At 37.8% G+C, this 21413-nt stretch overlaps 1 protein-coding gene across 1 annotated transcript in view; it reads right to left on the bottom strand.

Annotated features, from left to right (window-relative positions):
- Positions 1-21413, bottom strand: part of lars2 (leucyl-tRNA synthetase 2, mitochondrial) — a 62202-nt gene that overhangs the window by 4778 nt on the left and 36011 nt on the right. The window contains exons 9-19 of the mRNA XM_026228425.1: positions 21254-21413; positions 20543-20647; positions 19502-19617; positions 19134-19417; positions 10604-10702; positions 9714-9851; positions 6907-7010; positions 3784-3966; positions 2802-2971; positions 1943-2020; positions 1739-1850 (exon numbers count right to left, since the gene is read on the bottom strand). Of these exons, the coding sequence (XP_026084210.1) occupies positions 1739-1850; positions 1943-2020; positions 2802-2971; positions 3784-3966; positions 6907-7010; positions 9714-9851; positions 10604-10702; positions 19134-19417; positions 19502-19617; positions 20543-20647; positions 21254-21413 (1549 nt within the window). The remainder of the gene's footprint in view (positions 1-1738; positions 1851-1942; positions 2021-2801; positions 2972-3783; positions 3967-6906; positions 7011-9713; positions 9852-10603; positions 10703-19133; positions 19418-19501; positions 19618-20542; positions 20648-21253) is intronic.

The raw sequence follows: 21413 nt of genomic DNA, 5'->3' as shown, positions 1-21413 counted from the left end.
GCATTTAGCAGATGTTTTTATCCAAAGCGACTTACAGTGCATTCAGGCTATCAATTTTTACCTATCATGTGCTCCCGGGGAATCGAACCCACAACCTTGCGCTATGCTTTACAAGCGATGCTCAATGCTGTACATGTAGAAGCCTGCATCTGAGCTCAACATGGCCTTCAGGAAGGATGTACACTTCCGCTTGTCCTTAGCGTGTGTGTGCAAGAACAGGAGGAAGAGGGAGAGGAAGGAATAGTTCCCCCAAAAATGAGTTCTGACATTATTTACTACTATATTTTCTTTGGAACCTAAAGGTTCTGTAAATCTATGAGCACACAGAGAGAAACACACTCTTAACAAGCAACGTTTGGTCACATAGTTACACATCCTCTGGTCAGCATCAGTCACTGTTATCAGAACATGTGGACATGTTTGTTTTTCCTTACAGGACAAACACACAGTGTGTGTGTGTGTGTGTGTGTGTGTGTGTGTGTGACAATAGCGGGATGTGATGGAAAGGACAACAGGGGCCAAGAGTTTCCTTTTTTATCTCACCTCAAGTATTTCCACGACTTTTCACCCAACTCACAATAATTCACTTTCAACCTGAGTCACTCTTTTGTTTTTTGTTTTTATACTACCAATGTTGTATTGTTACCAGAAGTATCATCTACACCACTGAACTGGGAACATCTTTAATAAACTCATAAAATTTAATTCGTTTTGATGTGGCAAAATGAATGCTGAAAATAAATATGTAAATAATATAAATATGTGATCACGCAAAATATGTTATTACACAAAAAATGCATGGGGTATTTCCAGAAATTATTTTTATGACATTTAGCGAAATATTTCTAATCTTCAGCAAAAATAAATAAACTAAATACATAAAAATCGATATATCTATCAAAGATAGGAGTTATGTAATCATATCACTTTTTTCAAGTAACTAATAAAATAACACACTACTTTTAAATTTGCAACAAAACATCCAAGTTACTTTTTTAAAATCCTGTCCCTGCTGAGAGACTTTACAGTTGCCAAAAATATAACTTTTGTGTTTTTTGTTATTAAAAAACAAATAGGCGAAATGTAATGCAAAAGTACCGTAATGCATTACCTTCCATAAAACAGTAACCAAGTAATGGAATTACATACTTTTAACGGAGTAACAGTAAAAGTAATGTTCCCCAACACTGATATTCATGATTTAATATGTTTTAGAATATTAAATATTATATAAATACTGTGGTTCATGAATTTGGTCATCATTCAGTCACCTGGGCTGGACTTGCTTATTAGTTTTTTTTAATAACCCAGTTAACAAGACACAGGTGCAAACAATGAGTGATGATGAGTGTGTGCAAAGGATTATGGGGATTGAAGTCCATTTGAGAAAGACAGTGAACAAGGAGGGAGTGCCCTCTGGAGGAGCTCATGGGCGCTGCAGCAGGTGATCGTACAGATGAATAAAAGTAAACCCTTTACAACTTTCAAATAATGTCCTGCTCCTATATTTATGATTTAAAATGACAGATTTTATTTTTTTCCCCACTGTGATAAGGACAATATCCAGGCACACAACATATTTGTACTGCATTGCTAGATGTTTATAGGCCTATGCTGTTTATAAAGTTTTTTCCTAGCTTGACAGTGTTCATCCACCATTACCTTCATTAAGGAACGTGAGGATGAGTAAATGATGACACAACTGTGAAATACTGAGGTGGACGTGTGTGTGTCATACCTGCCCAGAGTTCAGAAGCTAAGTGTGGACACATGGGTGCCGCCATCACACAGAGCGATGCCAAAGCCTCCTCAAACTCCACGCTGTGCAGAACCACTCGAGACGAGGCTTGCTGCGAGACCAGAGCAGAAAACATCATGGGAAAGCTCATTTGAATATCCAAGCAGATCATCCAGAACGTCAGACTGATCACTGATGCCTTACTGAGAGTGTGTTGGTCAGGCCCATGAGCCGAGAGATGGCCGCATTAAACAGGAAGTCCTCTGTGAAGTGACCTGTGACCTGGCAACAGAACAGCATGGCTTAACTTCATCCAGCAGACTATCAGCTATCAGTTTATTTCCAAAGGTAACAAGTTAAATAAAAACAATACTTGGATTAATCAAGGAAGCATTAAACGACATTTGTAATGCTACAAAAGATTTCTATTTCAAATAAATGCTGTTCTTTTGAACTTTCTATTCATCAAAGGGTTCTGAAAAAAATTACATATATTTAACCAATTTCTGCTTTGATTGGAAAGAAGAGGTGTACTTTTTAATATTAACTGAGAGACTGCATGACATATGTGTACTTTAAACACTAATTAAAGTCAAAAATATCCAAAAACAAAGGAATTCGATCAGAATGGAACATATACGGATGGGTGATGCAGTGACCCCCACTGGTCTAAGAGTGAAACACATCACTGTTTGTTTCCTGAATCCTAGTTAAAGGGGGTCATCTCAGGGGTCAGGGTTTGTCCTGTTTTAGCCTCTTCTTCTAGATGATCTATCTTCATCGTTCTGGAGTAAAATGCATCTTTCTCCATTGATGGTCATTCAAAAGTACCTTTATGTATCGCAATTAAGCTTATTTCATTCTTTATATTATAGTTTTTATTATCCTACCAATTAATTCCAACCATTAGTCATGCAAACACTGAGTTTATATGTGGGGCATCTACATGTTTTGGTACAGCGCTCATATATTTCGTAGTGAGCACATGTTTATTAAGTATCTTAGTACTTCTAAAACATCTAGGCATCATCATCATCATCACAGTCATCTGGTGTGTCTTCACCTGTGTGACGGCATAGTTCTTGTTCTCCCAGATCTTCTTGGCCTCTGATCGTTCTCTCTTGTTGAGGACGGAGGGGTTGGGCGTCTCTGGACCCTCGCGTGCAGCTCTCAGTCTGGTGACCAAACCCCACAGACGGGCCTGCCATCGCAATACGCCTGGGAGGGCATCAGCTACACACACAGCATCACGTTAAAACCAGTGTCAGTGTTCACACAGGATGTGCTGTAGTGCTAAAAACATCTAGATGGAGTGTATTTGGAGGAGATTTAGCTCTCATTCACGTTTGCTAATGTTTAGATGAAGAATAAGATGCACAAGACTTTTTTTTAAGTCAGCATCTGGATTGTAGGTAATTATTTTATGAACATATATGTGAAAGTGTATATGCACAACAATAATACAAACCGGTACTGAAAAAATCCTATTTGTGTGAGTCAAAAATAGTAATAATAAAAAATAAAAAAAATGTATCCCATAATCACGACAACTTAAAAAGTTATGTGAAGTCAAAATATATATTTTTTTAAATATTTTAGTTATGTGAAGTCAAAATATATATTTTTTTTTAATATTTTAAAATGTAAAACAAATTAAACATAGTCTTGGGAAAAAAAAGGGCTTAAAGGTTGTTTGAAAACCACTTGTTTAGGGCATCTGAACTTCCCAAAAGAATTGAATATCAAACACCACAAACACTGAATGCACTTATGTCCATATGTAAATATGTCATGTGTATCTCATCACCAGATTTATGGGACTTCTTTAAAACTGTCTAAATAGTTTAGAGCTGAGCTGTATCTTATTTGACACAGTGTCCTAAATATATGGGGGTGAAAACAGCGAGACACAACACAGCGGCTAAAGCGTCTGTAACACATGATTACAGACCGTACAGTTAGCATCCAGAACAGATGCATCACTAGAAGATCAGCATCATGTGTCTGAGGTGGAGCGGTTTTCCCACACTGGCAGCTCTACTCACTCTTGACGTCCCATAAGATGTCCTGCTCGGGTGGAGCAGCGTACAGGAGGAAGAGGCGCATGGTGTCGAGGCCGTACTGCTGCAGCACCTCCTGCGGGTCCAGCCCGTTGTGTTTGGATTTACTCATCTTCTCCCATGTGACCTGCAGTCGGCCGCCGGTGTCCCTCTGAGTGGGCTCCGGACCTGTCACAGGTGATTTTGGCCTGTTTACATCTGCTATTAACATCTGTCATGTGATCTGAGACTGGTGGTCAACCGATATATCGGCCGATATTTGACTTTTTATATATATATATATATATATATATACAGTATTGTTCAAAATAATAGCAGTACAATGTGACTAACCAGAATAATCAAGGTTTTTCGTATATTTTTTTTATTGCTACGTGGCAAACAAGTTACCAGTAGGTTCAGTAGATTCTCAGAAAACAAATGAGACCCAGCATTCATGATATGCACGCTCTTAAGGCTGTGCAATTGGGCAATTAGTTGAATTAGTTGAAAGGGGTGTGTTCAAAAAAATAGCAGTGTGGCATTCAATCACTGAGGTCATCAATTTTGTGAAGAAACAGGTGTGAATCAGGTGGCCCCTATTTAAGGATGAAGCCAACACTTGTTGAACATGCATTTGAAAGCTGAGGAAAATGGGTCGTTCAAGACATTGTTCAGAAGAACAGCGTACTTTGATTAAAAAGTTGATTAGAGAGGGGAAAACCTATGAAGAGGTGCAAAAAATGATAGGCTGTTCAGCTAAAATGATCTCCAATGCCTTAAAATGGAGAGCAAAACCAGAGAGACGTGGAAGAAAACGGAAGACAACCATCAAAATGGATAGAAGAATAACCAGAATGGCAAAGGCTCAGCCAATGATCACCTCCAGGATGACCAAAGACAGTCTGGAGTTACCTGTAAGTACTGTGACAGTTAGAAGACGTCTGTGTGAAGCTAATCTATTTTCAAGAATCCCCCGCAAAGTCCCTCTGTTAAAAAAAGGCATGTGCAGAAGAGGTTACAATTTGCCAAAGAACACATCAACTGGCCTAAAGAGAAATGGAGGAACATTTTGTGGACTGATGAGAGTAAAATTGTTCATTTTACAGGCAGATTGTGAGACGACCCCCAAACTCTGAATTCAAGCCACAGTACACAGTGAAGACAGTGAAGCATGGAGGTGCAAGCATCATGATATGGGCATGTTTCTCCTACTATGGTGTTGGGCCTATTTATCGCATACCAGGGATCATGGATCAGTTTGCATATGTTAAAATACTTGAAGAGGTCATGTTGCCCTATGCTGAAGAGGACATGCCCTTGAAATGGTTGTTTCAACAAGACAATGACCCAAAACACACTAGTAAACGGGCAAAGTCTTGGTTCCAAACCAACAAAATTAATGTTATGGAGAGGCCAGCCCAATCTCCAGACCTTAATCCAATTGAGAACTTGTGGGGTGATATCAAAAATGCTGTTTCTGAAGCAAAACCAAGAAATGTGAATGAATTGTGGAATGTTGTTAAAGAATCATGGAGTGGAATAACAGCTGAGAGGTGCCACAAGTTGGTTGACTCCATGCCACACAGATGTCAAGCAGTTTTAAAAAACTGTGGTCATACAACTAAATATTAGTTTAGTGATTCACAGGATTGCTAAATCCCAGAAAAAAAAAAATGTTTGTACAAAATAGTTTTGAGTTTGTACAGTCAAAGGTAGACACTGCTATTTTTTTGAACACACCCCTTTCAACTAATTGCCCAATTGCACAGCCTTAAGAGCGTGCATATCATGAATGCTGGGTCTTGTTTGTTTTCTGACAATCTACTGAACCTACTGGTAACTTGTTTGCCACGTAGCAATAAAAAATATACTAAAAACCTTGATTATTCTGGTTAGTCACATTGTACTGCTATTATTTTGAACAATACTGTATATATATATATGCCGATAAGTTTTTCTGCTATTTTTAACAGGTCACAGACACTTAACTTTTCTAATTTAATTAAATTCTAATTTTAAATAATGTTGTCGGTTAACGGTTAATAATCGGTTAACGAGCGTCGGTTATCGGTTAGGAAAAATAACCGATATGAGCATCCCTAGTCTGAGCAGAAGATATTTCTTTCAAAAATATAAAAACTTTTGAACGGTTGTGTATTTACTGAGCAGCTCTGAAAGACCCCGTGCTGACCTCCAGTGTTCAGATCACTCAAGATATTAACCGCAGGTGTAAACAGGGGTTTGGTGTAATCTTGCATGTGTAAATGTCCTCTCAGGAAGAGACACGGCTGTGTTTACTGTAACAAGCATCTCTCATCCACAGTGTTTACACACAGACACATTATAAAACCATCGCTGAGATCACTGAAATTACACTCGATTCTGGATGCTCCTGCGAGTCTGTTTACCTTGTCGCCTGGCAACAAAGAAAGACCTTTTCAGATCCAGTATCCACAGAAAGCAAAACAGGAAGTGAGTGAGAAAAGTGAGGAGAGCTGTTCATGGCACCGATGCATTTTACACACAAAAATGGCACAAGCTGTCTCACAATTGGACACTCGAGTCAGATTGGCTGGCCTAATGCAGTTTTCAGGAGTCAGAGGGCACATATTTTTATCAGTCCTCTAGCAAACAAAGCTACTAGTTCAGCTAATGCACATAATAGAGTAAAAAAGAGATGCCAGTGTCTTTAACAATGAGACGACTGATTCTTTTAACTGATGATGGGGCTTTAAAAGGATAGTTCACCCAAAAATGAACATTTTGTTATTAATTACTCATATTAATTAAATCGGTTTCAGTTGCATTGCTGTCTATGCAGGGGCTGAAAGCTCTCGGATTTCATTAAAAATATCTTAATTGGTTTTCTGAAGATGAACGAAGGTCTTAAGGGTTTGAAACGACATGAAGGTGAGAAATTAATCACAGAATTTTAATTTTTTAGGTGACTGCCCCTTTAATTCCAATAGTATATACAAAACTATTATACTACATATTCATAATTTCTGACCTCTGAACAGTGAGAGTCAGGACTAAGACAGATGAAACCAGATTATCATAAAAAAAAAAACAGCACTGTTGGCAACATACTGTACTTTTTATTTTCTAACACACACACACACACACCTGAGAAGTCGATGTCCTCTTTCTTGAGGTACTGGCCGGTCTCTGGCACCCTGAACGTCTGTCCCTTGATCAGACCCTGCACCAGCAGCTTTCTGAAGGGCTCCCTGAAACAACACACCGATGTACATTACTGGTGTTCATCCAATCCAGCGTGAAGGAAATCACCAAGTAAACAAGGTCAGTAGTTCACATTCTCATGTTGTTCCGTTCTTTTGATTTATGAGGAAGAAAACTTGTGAGATTTATATTTAAAAAGTTGTTTTTTTGCAATTTCTCAGAATTTCTATTTTCCTATACCATGGTGGAAACAAGATTCCATAGAAAACACCATAGAAGTCTGATAGAAACAGTTCATTTGACATGTTAGAAGTCAGAACACACAGCTAGTGAATCTTTTCTGAAAACTGAAACTGGACTGCTTGTGTGTTGTTGGTGTTTTTGAGTTTGAAAGCTGGTGGTCACTGTAAACTACCATCTTGTTGTGTTTCACTTTATAAACGCATTAACTAACTTACCAGATTATTAACTCATCAATTAATGAGTAATCACTGAATTACTATTACTTTTCCAGTAATGAATACTTTGCACAATTACTCAGTGCAAATTTTATAAAAAAAGAAAATGTTCTCCTCTGCAAAAAAAAACTCTCTTAACGATTTACTGTAATAATAATAATATCTCATAATTAGTGCTGTCAATCGATTAAAAAAAATTAACTAATTAATCGCACAATTTTTTTAAATTAATTGCGATTAATCGCGATTAATCGCAATTAAAAGACTGAAACTTTTTGGATATGTAAAGTAAAATGTAAATAATTAATGTAAACTCAAGACAAATAAACTATTTAAATTCAAAATATGATTGTTTATTGGAATTTTTGTTTAACTTGTAACACAGATTTTCTCATGTAAACAACATACCTGCAATAAACCATCAATATCCTCCAAATTAACTGTTGGCTTGAAAGCCATATTTATTACAGAAATAAAAACACAGGCATGTAAGTACCATTTGAATTTCAAAACAATCAATGCCAATAAAAAACTAAAATGATTTCCATGTTGAATTCTAAGTGGACTGCAAAAAAATTCCAAAGTATAGTCATTGCCAGTGCTTTAAGTGGGCCAGTACGCACAGGTACTCAGTACCGCCACTTCCAAATATAGCTCTTGAGCGTACCGCCACCTCTCCGTGCGCCCAGAACGTGCTTGTAGCGTACCGGTATGCTCATTTGGACATCTGTTTTAATAGAGGTTTTAATCTTTTACCTGCACTGCCGATTTTCAGAGCGCCCTTCACAATGCAAGCTTCCTAATTCATCCCACCCAGAGCAGAAACTACATTACCCATTCACCCTTAAGTTATACAAGTGAATAGCGCATGTGTCGCTTTTCCCACTGTTAAGTGTCAACAACTCAACGTGGCCGGAGAAGGTGTGTGAAACTCGTTGTGAGTTATACTAAAGCAAAATCTTGAGTATTTATTGTCTGATAAACATTAAAAACTGTCTGCGGAGGTTGAGTCGTCCTGCAGCCCCCGCTGGCTGTTCATTGGCTGCAGCATCTTTTTTCTAAGTTCTAAAAAAATACCGTAGACGGCAAGGCACAAATTTAGATATTCATTTATCTAATTAATCTATAGCCTATGCACAAAGACAATATGATCTTTTTGTCCCCTTTTTGTTTTAAAGCTTGATGAAGAGAGAGAGCGCAAGTTGCTGCAGCTGAGGAGGACAGTGATGCGCGCGTACAGGAGTGATTGACAGTTCGCGGCACTGTGTACAAAAAATACTCCGCTACACAATTATTTCGTTTATTTTCATTTAAGCTTATTAACGTTAGCGTTACAGAAAGGTCTGATTTACGCACTGTTACAGTCATTGTTTTTTTTTTTTTTTTTTAAACAATGACATTTGAGTTCATGATTTTAATGTTGCTGTTTCTTGTGGCAGACTAAATGAAGAGTAATGTTTCTTGTGGCAGACTGAAGAGTAATCCGGCAGAGTTTTATACTGAAACTTTCCGTCTAAAAGTCCTTCCTTGGTCTTATCCATATTTCTTTGCACGTTGAACACACATAGGCCACAACTGGAAATAAAAAAAACTGCAACCGCGTTAATTGCGTTATTTTTTTTTAACGCGTTAAATATTTCAAATTAATCGAATGCGTTAACGCGCTAATTTTGACAGCACTACTCATAATATTACAGCCTACTTATATTTACTTCACCATTTACGGAAAAAAAACCAGCATTGAAATCAGAAGTTATATCTGTTAATATTATGCAAAGGGATCGATCACACAAAAATTAAAATTATGCCATAATTTACCAAACAGTTGACGGTAGCCATTAACTTCCATATTTTTTTTTTTCATACTATGGAAGTCAATGGCTACCGTCAACTTTTTGGCTACCAACATTCTTCAGAATAGCTTTTTCATATATATAACTCAACAGAAGAAATGAACTTCTATAGGTTTGTAACAAGTAGACCATGAGTAAATGATGACAGAAGTGTCATTTTTGGGTGAACTATCCCTTTAATGCAATTAACTGACATTTACTATGGTTAATAAAAGTGGCATCAAATGCACTGCTCATTATTAATTCAGGATAATTAATGCATTACCTAACTAACTATCCTTATTGTAAAGTGTTACCAAAGTCACAATGCATAAAATGAGTGCCTCGTTCACTGGCATTAACTTCTTTTATTCAGTTACATAAAAACGTAGATTCCTGTAAGTCATGCTCTCTTCTCATGACACTCAGAGATGTGTGTGTGTGTGTGTGTGTGTCGCACCGGTGTGAAACCATGCCCTGCTCTCTGCAGAAGTGGCTGAGGAAGCGGGCGTAGTACAGGTGCATGACGGCGTGCTCCTTCCCTCCGATGTACACATCCACAGGCATCCAGTGATCGGCTCTGGAGCGCTCGAAGGGCCTGAGGGGACACAAACACCTCACACTGTAACGGTGTTAGACCAGAGCCACCACCAGGAGATGCTCGTGCACAGACATCAACACTGAAACGTGTCTAGTGTAGTACTGAGATTCCCCGAGCGTCTTCAGGAACTGAGGGAAAGCTACAGCGGGTGCTCGATTCAGTACTTTTAAACATTTAAATACTTATGGGTTATGCATATTTAATTATGATTAATTCTACAATTTTAGGAAGCATGTTTAAGCTTGACTTTTGTGTATATAGCTATATAATCAACATCGTTTGAAAGCAAATTGACAGAAATCATGATATTAATGTTCACAATACAGCTGCATTTTGCAGATTGGTATGGAAACATTTTTACTTTTTTGTGTTGTGTTTTACATTTCACAACAATACATGCAATCAAGCACTTGAGATTTGTATCATAATCATATGAAATAAGATGATTATGATGATTAAACTCCACCATACAATGCAAATTACTCATGTTTGATTTTGATTTAGAATAAATGAACCATAATAAGGGTCTTAGCTTGAATTAGTTCCAGTCAGTTCTAGATCAGCTTTTAGAAATCACATTATCCGCATTAATGCATAGACTGAAGGCTAACTGAAACATACAGCATGGACACACAGGAGTGAGATTGTAAAACCCCAGACAGAAGCTCTTCCACTCCCTCAGCGTCTCTGAAGCAGCGCAGACTTGACACAGTCTCCTCAAACCCCTGGACACAGCTGCGTTTCCTTACCTCAGCGGGTTCTGGGGGTCAGTGTATCTGAAATAGTACCAGGAGGAGTCCACGAAGGTGTCCATGGTGTCCGTTTCTCTCTCCGCCGGCCCGTTACACCTGACATCGACAGGAGGAAGAGAGTCAAGAAACATTTGTGCCACCACGACTCATAACTAACAGAAGACTAACAGAACTTGGTCGTAATGTGTGACATGTTTAAAGGTGATGTGCAAACTAAAGCTAAAACATTTCCTCATGTTCCAACTTAATATACAGAGTAAAACAAGCCATTCGATCTTTTTCCAATCCCATCAGGGGACATTCACACAGAACATGTTTTTGCATTTAAAAACGCACGAGACCTCAAAGTAAATACAAACACATTGATCTAGCATGTTTCCTTAAAAAAACAGTGGGAAAAAAGACCAACTCTATAAATGTTAAACCCTTAAACGTTTACAGTGTAACAGATTTAATAGATATTTTGACAGAATAATATAATGTATTCATTTGTTTAATGAAATGTGATTTATAACAATACAGACTGAAACCAATACCATTCATGCACATTATAAAAAGTGTTATTTTATATCATTGATTTAATTTTCTAGCTTTTATTTGTATTTTATTATTTAATAAATTTAAATTGTATAATTATTTAATAATTTTATTATAATTTAGAATTATTATTTTTTCATTTAGTTGTTTTTGTTATTTTTTCTGTTTTATAATAATATTATAATTGTTATTAAAGTCTATTTTTAATTAAATTTTAGTTCCAGTTTTATTTTAGTAAATCAAGTACAACTAAATTAAAAGGGCTGCCTTAGCAAGTAGTTGAATATATAGTATTTAATTTTATTTCAGTTATTTCAAAATGTTTCTTTATGGTTTTAGTTTCACTTTTCAAATATATGCTGTTCTTTTGAACTTTTAATTCATCAAAGAATCCTGAAAAATAAAATGCACCACAAGTTTCCACAAAAACATACAAAACAATTAATAATAATAATAATAATATATTTCTCTACCCACTGTATATAAACTAGACGAGAATCAGCCATCTGATTCTGACTCGATAAGGGATGAAAACTAAAGCTAGGCAATTCCTAAATACCTATTTAAATAAACAATTAGAGCTACCAAAACCTGTGAAAGTGAAAGTGGAAATATCAAATGAAACGAGTTTTGAATGAATTTTTCACAGTGTGGTTTCTCTGCTGGTGAATCCCAAACACATCCCGGGCCATCTGTCAGTTTACAATACAGTCACAGTTACTCTAACGAGTCTCGGCAGAATTCATTCGGCTAATCATCCGCATCAAAGGAAGCTAATTAACCATCGAACCCCGACCCGCACGCAGTGTGAGCAGATCCAGCCCGTCCCTCTACTCCAGTCTGAGAGAGTCCAGCCCGTCTTATAATCACACAGTCCTGTCTCTTATCCTGTGAGTCTAGCGCCTCGCGCTCGTCTAGCAACAGGGCCGAGGTGGAGCAGGCTCATCCTTTAAAGCAGGAGCATCTGAGAGACAAGCATCCACATATGAGCCGTGATGAGGTGCTCAGAGAGAGATCAACTGGCAAATTAAACCAGTTTTACAGTTGTTTCGTTTCGTCATGGCAGGAAGCCATTAGATGCACACTGACAAGAGAAAGCATCCAGCAGACGACAGAGACACTGTGTCCGAAAACTACAGTAAAGCTGCGGCCAGTCAGTCTAGTTCACCCGAAAATAAAACATTGTCTGAAATGTGCTCACCCTCAGGCCAGCCAAGATGTAGAGGAGTTTGTTTCTTCATCAGATTTAGAGAAATGTGTCATTACATCACTTGCAGTGAATGGGTGCCGCCAGAATGAGAGTTTCTTACAAACACCCAACTTTTGTCTTCTCCAGACATTAACTGATGGACTGAAGTGCTGTGGATTACTTGGGGATTATTGTGATGTTTTTAGCAGCTGTTTAGACTCTGATTCTGACGGCACCCATTCACTGCAAAAGAAAATCTATATCTAGATGGCCTGAGTACATTTTAATTTTTAAAACGCTTTGACCTCGTAATGTTTCATCAGTGTTTTAGTTGTTTTTGTTAAATACACTGAGCTTCATTATGTGGGTTTTCATTTCTGCAGTGTTGTGCTGGAAAGCCCCGCCCACTCTACAATCTCATTGCTAGTTTTAACAAATTCTGTTTTAGTTTTTTGCACCATTTGTCTTTGAGATGAAGCTCTTTGTAAATTAATTTCATCATTTACCTTCAATCCAATTCAATCAATCTGCTGTTTTATTCAAATTATTACCCGTGGTCGCAAACATTTAGTTTAGATTTAGAGTTATGTTAATAAGTTTAATGGTGCCATGCAAAAATATTTAGCAGTGCATAACCAGCCACAGAAATCCGAATAACATTTTGATGAAATGTCACATGCACATTTTTCCATCGAGGCAGGGTTGAAAGAACATTTTGTGAGCGTTGTGTGTTAGTGTCCCACAACAAACATTCAAACATATAATCAGCACCTACATCTAGCTGTGAGATCAGTCTCTGTTTTTATCCTCAGATTTCAATTAAACTTCTAACACCTAAGCCAGAGACAATATCAGAGCTCAGGAAATGACTTCCTCTTTTCCTCAAGGACGAGGAAGATAAGCACCATCTCTCTCTTTATCGTGTCTTTCTCTCTCCGCAGCCTCTTCGCTGAATGTAGGCCATCATTTAAAGAAATAAGGTGATCTTCTCGAGGTCTCACAGATGAGAGATGATCCAGTCTCCTCATCAACACAGGCACAAGCAGGTATGTTTTTATATGTTTTGGGTGCTATTCTCTATTACGCAGACTTATTAAGTTAAAATAAATAATTGAGAGCATCCAGAAACACAGATTCAAGTCCAAAATCACACGACTACAATCCTTCTGATGTAACACACCCAGTATTTAATCAGTGGCTGGACAGACCTATGCCTCATTAACAGATCATTTCAGTACTTTCTTTACATTTCTGAAGGCAGCCAAGGCCATAAAACAGAGCAGAACATATGAGCTTAGTCCATAATTCATAAAGGATGAGACACTTTAAGGCCATGATTCTGCTCTGTACTTGTCTGTATAAATATACTGTGTTTGCACAGTATTCATAGTTTAACCGAATCATTTGTAAAGATCCATTAGTTTTTTAATTAGTTAACACCATTAGGTTTGGCTGCACTTGACAGCTCATAACAGCCACAGTTAAATAAAATAAAAATGTGAATAAATATAGTCTAATACAGTGCATTCACATTAGATTTAATATAAAACAATAACATTTCTGTCATAAAACCAGTTTATGTTTCTCATCTGTGTGGTTTATAACGGTAAGCATATTTTCAGTTTAAGACATACTTATATTTCGATTATAAATATATATATATATATATATATATATATATATATATATATATATACAGTATTGTTCAAAATAATAACAGTACAATGTGACTAACCAGAATAATCAAGGTTTTTAGTATATTTTTTATTGCTACGTGGCAAACAAGTTACCAGTAGGTTCAGTAGATTGTCAGAAAACAAACAAGACCCAGCATTCATGATATGCACGCTCTTAAGGCTGTGCAATTGGGCAATTAGTTGAAAGGGGTGTGTTCAAAAAAATAGCAGTGTCTACCTTTGACTGTACAAACTCAAAACTATTTTGTACAAAAAAAATTTTTCTGGGATTTAGCAATCCTGTGAATCACTAAACTAATATTTAGTTGTATGACCACAGTTTTTTAAAACTGCTTGACATCTGTGTGGCATGGAGTCAACCAACTTGTGGCACCTCTCAGCTGTTATTCCACTCCATGATTCTTTAACAACATTCCACAATTCATTCACATTTCTTGGTTTTGCTTCAGAAACAGCATTTTTGATATCACCCCACAAGTTCTCAATTGGATTAAGGTCTGGAGATTGGGCTGGCCACTCCATAACATTAATTTTGTTGGTTTGGAACCAAGACTTTGCCCGTTTACTAGTGTGTTTTGGGTCATTGTCTTGTTGAAACAACCATTTCAAGGGCATGTCCTCTTCAGCATAGGGCAACATGACCTCTTCAAGTATTTTAACATATGCAAACTGATCCATGATCCCTGGTATGCGATAAATAGGCCCAACACCATAGTAGGAGAAACATGCCCATATCATGATGCTTGCACCTCCATGCTTCACTGTCTTCACTGTGTACTGTGGCTTGAATTCAGAGTTTGGGGGTCGTCTCACAAACTGCCTGTGGCCCTTGGACCCAAAAAGAACAATTTTACTCTCATCAGTCCACAAAATGTTCCTCCATTTCTCTTTAGGCCAGTTGATGTGTTCTTTGGCAAATTGTAACCTCTTCTGCACATGCCTTTTTTTTAACAGAGGGACTTTGCGGGGGATTCTTGAAAATAGATTAGCTTCACACAGACGTCTTCTAACTGTCACAGTACTTACAGGTAACTCCAGACTGTCTTTGATCATCCTGGAGGTGATCATTGGCTGAGCCTTTGCCATTCTGGTTATTCTTCTATCCATTTTGATGGTTGTCTTCCGTTTTCTTCCACGTCTCTCTGGTTTTGCTCTCCATTTTAAGGCATTGGAGATCATTTTAGCTGAACAGCCTATCATTTTTTGCACCTCTTTATAGGTTTTCCCCTCTCTAATCAACTTTTTAATCAAAGTACGCTGTTCTTCTGAACAATGTCTTGAACGACCCATTTTCCTCAGCTTTCAAATGCATGTTCAACAAGTGTTGGCTTCATCCTTAAATAGGGGCCACCTGATTCACACCTGTTTCTTCACAAAATTGATGACCTCAGTGATTGAATGCCACACTGCTATTTTTTTGAACACACCCCTTTCAACTAATTCAACTAATTGCCCAATTGCACAGCCTTAAGAGCGTGCGTATCATGAATGCTGGGTCTCATTTGTTTTCTGAGAATCTACTGAACCTACTGGTAACTTGTTTGCCACGTAGCAATAAAAAAATATACGAAAAACCTTGATTATTCTGGTTAGTCACATTGTACTGCTATTATTTTGAACAATACTGTATATATATATTAGGAGACATTATCGTTCTAGAAAGCATCTGACTGAACAAAATATTTCAGTGCAATGTGATTAAAAGGTTGCACCGCTATCAAAATGTTACTAAATCCAATATGACAATAATTATTTTCATGGTATTGCTGATAACATATAAATGGCAGATGTGACCAATCTATACTACTAAAAAAAAAAAAAAAAAAGAAGGGGGGAAATTAAAACACTATTGGTACACGTACACACCATCATGAGCACTTTTGTTTTAGGAGCGGTTTAGGAGATTGTAAAAGCTTGTAAAATCTTTGGGCCCTATTTTAACAATCTAAACGTGAAGTGTAAAGCCCACAGCGCAGGTGCACTCAAGGCGTCCCCAAATACACTTTTGCTATTTTAATGACAGAAAAAACGGATGGTTCGCCCAGGCGCATGGTGTAAACGTGTTGTCCCTATTCTCTTAATGAGTAATGGGTGTTTTTTGGGCGTAACGTGCAATAAACCAATCAGAGTCTCATCTTCCATTCTCTTTAAGAGCCAGTTGAGCTCGTGCCATGACGGATTTGCTATTTACACGGCAGAATTGGGCAAACGCAAAGACAGAACGCATCTCCAAGATGAAACGGAGCTGCTCGTGTGTGAGCAAATAGATAATAGATAGAAAATATTTAGATTTTAGACCAGCACGCCCATGGGTACACAAATGAGTGCAAATGCATTTGCTAATTAAACGACTGTTATGTGGGGGGGTAAGGAGGAACTCACTTGCAGACAGGATGTACCAAACACAGGATTTATTAACACAAAAAGGGGAAAACAAAACCCACGAGGGGGAAAACAATGACTAGGGCAGATGCTAAATAACTTAACATGACACGATAAACAGAGACTCGAAACACAAGAACCCTGACTACAAATAAACAATAACAGGTCTCACAACGTCTTCTTCCAAGGGCACCACCGAGTAACAATATATCACAGGAACATGGAGTAACACATATCACAATGTGGAACAAACACAATGAACCGACCAAAAGACAGAGCACACTAGGGGATCTAAATAGGAGAACTAATAAAGACACAACAGGTGGCACAGATAAGGCAATCACGACAAGACTAGGATAACAAGGGGAAGGGGAAAGGGGACGAGACAACACAAGCACATGGCCCAAAGACAAAACACGGGTCTGTCATGATCCAGCCTCAAGACTAGAGAAAAGTCAGGACATGAAGGCAGAATCACGACAACGACGAGGTGCTGGACGGGAAAATGCATACAGCGCCGGACTGAAACTAGCAAACACACTTGTGCTGCGCCTAGCGTCGCATTGCACCGGGTGTATGATAGGGCCCTTTGCCTTAATCAATGACTATTTCATTAAATTAGTGCTAGATGTTTATTAAAATCTTAAAATAGTCAGAAAAAAAATAAACGTCCAAAATTACCAGATAGATACCCAATAATGGCCTATAACAATAAACTGAAAATGTGCCAATATCAGTTAATAACCAATATGGTGAAAACGTTTTGTGCATCCATAAATTGTGAGCCTTTTTATATTCTCAGAAGAGAGAAACTGCACATTTGAAATGCATTTGAAAACAAACAATTTTATAATCCTTTTATGCCTTGTAGTCTTATAGGCTTATGAAACTATTTTGTTGCTCATCTTGTCTTCCTTAAAAAGGATGCAATTAGTATTAGCTCTTAAGTGAACATTATAAATATCTGCATCAAATCAGCCATCTGCCACCCTGCTTTTTAAAAACTGGCATCGGCCATTAAAAAACCCATAATGTTCGACCTCTACTAATTCATAATTCTGTGTCTATGTATGCAAAGTGGGTATTTTACAAATGCATGAGGTCAGGCAGCTAAGACTCATTTATCTCTCCATTCATGTGTCTATCTGACAGAGGATTTTCGTAAAAATGTCATCTGCTTTGAGTGGCTCTGCCAGCATTAGCACGGTCAGAGAGGGTTTATTAATACCCTTCACAGTGAGGAGGTGCTATCTGAGCGCACATCTTCACCACCTCCATGACTCAGTAGTAATGATCCCTGTAGCCTCCAGGGGACAAGTGCTCCCCGAAACAAGCCACTTTAGTCTGGCTGGGTCTGAACTAGGCTCTGTTTTGATGAGATCTGAGACAATGAGTTCTGCTGGAGTCTGCCATTATTTCACATGACAGACTGGGATGACAAAGACTCAGATAATGGAAGAAAATGATTCCACTTATATTACAATGCCACCAGATGAAACGCTTATCAAACACTTCTGATTTTCTCAGAGTTCAATTTATACACCCGACTTGCGTCAAAGGAACCAAACTGTCTGACCTCTGAGAAGAAATTTCCACAGAGAAAAGGCCTAGTGATCAGTGCACACGCTCCAGACAGCTCCGTGGTGCTCATATGAGGGACGCAGGATCGAATTCAACTGTGTTCAGTGTGTTATATGTATGTCCTGTCCTTACTCAATCAAAAATAGAACACCCCAAAAAAACACTGAGAAAAAACAAAGCTAAACACACGAAATGCAAAGCCAAAGTAAAAACACAACAAAACAAAAATGAGCCGAGCTAATCAAAGAAAAAGCATAAACCTAAACGAGAAAACAAAACAAAAATGAGCAAGTCAAAAACTAAGCAAATCAAAGTGAAACAAAAAACAAAGGAAAAAAAGCAAAGCAAATAAAGCAAAAACAAAAAACTAAATCAAGCCAAACAAACTAACAAAAAGCAAAAGACAAAATAAAAGCAAAGCAAAAAACAAAAACACGACAAAAAACAAAACTGAGACAAGTAAAGCAGAGCAAAGCAAACAAAACAAAAGGAAAAACTAAAAACAAAACAAGTTAAAAATGCAAAGAAAAAATACAGCTAAACAAAACCAAACCATAAAACAGCAAAAAAAAAGAAAGAAGCTAAACTAGAAATGTTAACACACTACAACATAGTCTCATTACTTAATGTCTCTTAAAGCATTAACAATTATAAATACACCTGTTACAGTATTTATTAATCTTTGTTAATAAACATAACATAACTGTTCATTGTTAGTCCATGTTAAATCATATTAAAATATACAGCTTTCGCTTTTAGTTCTGAATTGCTAAATATCGTAATGAACATGAACTAAGATTAATAAATGCTTCAGATGTATTTTTATCACCATCTATAATATGTAAATATAACAATATTCCTCTATAATCTAATTCTCCCTTCGCCCGGATCTTGAATCTGCAGGAGAGTAGATTATCATCGGTAGACTTTTCATCGCAAACGTAACCTGCTCTCTATTATCGTTCTGCGTCTTTTAAGTTTCCTCTTTGCGGCGCGATGTATTTTTGACTGCGTGAGAATTATGTGTTTTCAGATGTAGCAGTAACTAACTGTAGTAACTAACTAATATTCAGTAAAAGTACTACTAACAGCTACTTTTGAATGACTATCACTAGTTTTTTACTCAAACTCTTGTGCTCACCTCGGACACTGGCATCTCAGCCAATCCCGTGCTGTCTTTAAGGGCGACGCCCCTTTCCCTGAGAGGGACGGTACTTTAGGTAACATGACAGGCAGCTCCTCCACTGGAACGGGCACAGGCCCGCATGCGCCGCAGTGCACTATGGGAATGGGAGTGCCCCAGTAGCGCTGCCTTGAGATCAGCCAATCACGCAGCTTGCTACTAGTGAGGTATCCTCCAGCGTTCCTCTCCCGGGCTTTCTGGGTGACGGAGTTAAAAGCTTGTGCCCGGCTCTGACCTGTGAACTACAGCGGATGAGATGATCAGGATGTGTAAGCGGTCAGCTGTTTAACCTCTGCTCTCACGTTTAACCGTGACGGTGGGTTTACCTCATCGGAGTTCACTAGAGTCTGTGTGCCGTCTTCTTCGGTCTTCAGAACAGACGTCCAGCTCAAACCCAGAGACTGAGCCAACTCTGCGTCCTCCTCACTGCTCTCTGGGATGCCTGTTATAAAGAAGAAAGAAATGCATTGTATATATCTGATTTTAAATGAAAGAACTGTGACTCTTTGTGGTTGTAAAACTGTTACTACGTAGGACACCTGTGTTTAATTCTCAATAAGGGTCACTTCATGTGCTTTTACTTATCAGTTAGCAATCTAATTTGATAAAACTTTTGGTCACACTTTATTTTTAGGGTCCAATTCTCACTATTAACTAACCATTAATGGATTTTGCCTCAATTAACTCCTTATTTGCTGCTTATTAATAGTTTATAAGGTAGTTGTTAAGTTTAGGCTATTGGGTAGGATTATGGATGTCATGCATTATATGTACTTTATAAGCACTAATAAACAGCCAATATGTTAATAATAGACATGCTAATAAGCAAATAGTTATTAGTGTGAATTGGACCCTATACTAAAGTGTTACCAAACTTTTCACATACTATAGGCCACATAAATGTGTGTCTGCAAAATGAATACAAATTCAATCTTAGCCATCCAATTAGAGAAAAAGCAAGAGTAAAAACAAGTTTGCACGTGGCATTTGATTTGATATTTTGTATCTAATGTAACTGCATTTGTGGGCTTAAATGAATGTGTCAAGTTGGTTTAAACACAATATTTTTTCATGTTGGTTTCACAACGTTTTCTGGAGAACATTTTCCCTAAATCGGAATTTAAAAACATTTTCTTCAGTGTATTCATTGTATAAACTTAATTTAATGAGCCTCATGTCTTTGACTTTCATTAATTTTTAAGCAAATCCTTGATTCGGGAGTAGCATGCTGGGAGATTGTTTAAGTATGTGCGTAAAAACACTGGACAATAACTAGAGCAGTGAACTCCATACACATCCCTGATGAATACTGTAGATTATCCTAAAGGAATTCACACACACACACACACACAGAAGCATCTTCTCACCTATGACAGTGTCCAGATGTCCGTCGAACTCGTTCTTGCTGGAGATCACCACTGGAAGCTCGCGGCCGGTGAACACGTTGAGGGCCGTGACCTCAGTCAGGCTGTCTGCACAAGCAGGGGTCAAAGGTCAATCAAGCAGCGCTGGTAACTAAGGCTAAATCTGAGATCTCATTAACAGAAATCTGTCCTCGTCCAAAGCCTTTGGGACACACAGTTATTTCACAGATTGGATTTTTTCGGTAGAGGGCCAAAATCATTTACCTAATTAGTGCTTCTCCTATGGTGCTTTTATTTATTTATTAAAAAATAAATAATAATAATAAATGATAAAACAAAACATTTAAAAATCTTAATGATCCCAAACTTTTAACCAGTATTGTGTGCACTCTAATAAACATTCATAAAAATTTTGCATCACTGTTTTTATTTGAGCGCTGATGGTTAACTGCATTTAACTGATTAAAATAAACTATTTTCGGTTTTGGTTTTGGAAAACTAAAATCCTGGTTTCGGTGTTTCGGTAAACAATTAATTTCAGTGCATCACTATGAAAAGCTTTAAAAGTGCTGATGAATTGTGTGTCTCTATTAAACCCTATTGAACTCCTTCAGTTTATGAGATGATGATGTTCCTGAGAGAATCACTTTGAGCATCTAACATCTGTGCCTTCAGGAGTGTGTGTGTGTGTGTGTGTGTGTGTGTGTGTGTCACCTCTGCCGGGTCTCAGGGCTCTTCGCAGAGCCGTTTTGAGGGCACTGGAGCCGTGTAACAGCCGGTGCGAGGGCAGGACTGAAACATAGGCCGCTCCGAACACAGTCTCTGGAGAACAGGTGTATGCAGCCAACACCTCACCTGAGTCACGACCATCCAC

Source organism: Carassius auratus, chromosome 41 (genome assembly GCF_003368295.1).
Source record: "Carassius auratus strain Wakin chromosome 41, ASM336829v1, whole genome shotgun sequence".
NCBI lineage: Eukaryota > Metazoa > Chordata > Actinopteri > Cypriniformes > Cyprinidae > Carassius > Carassius auratus.
This window is presented reverse-complemented; position numbering and strand designations above follow the sequence as displayed.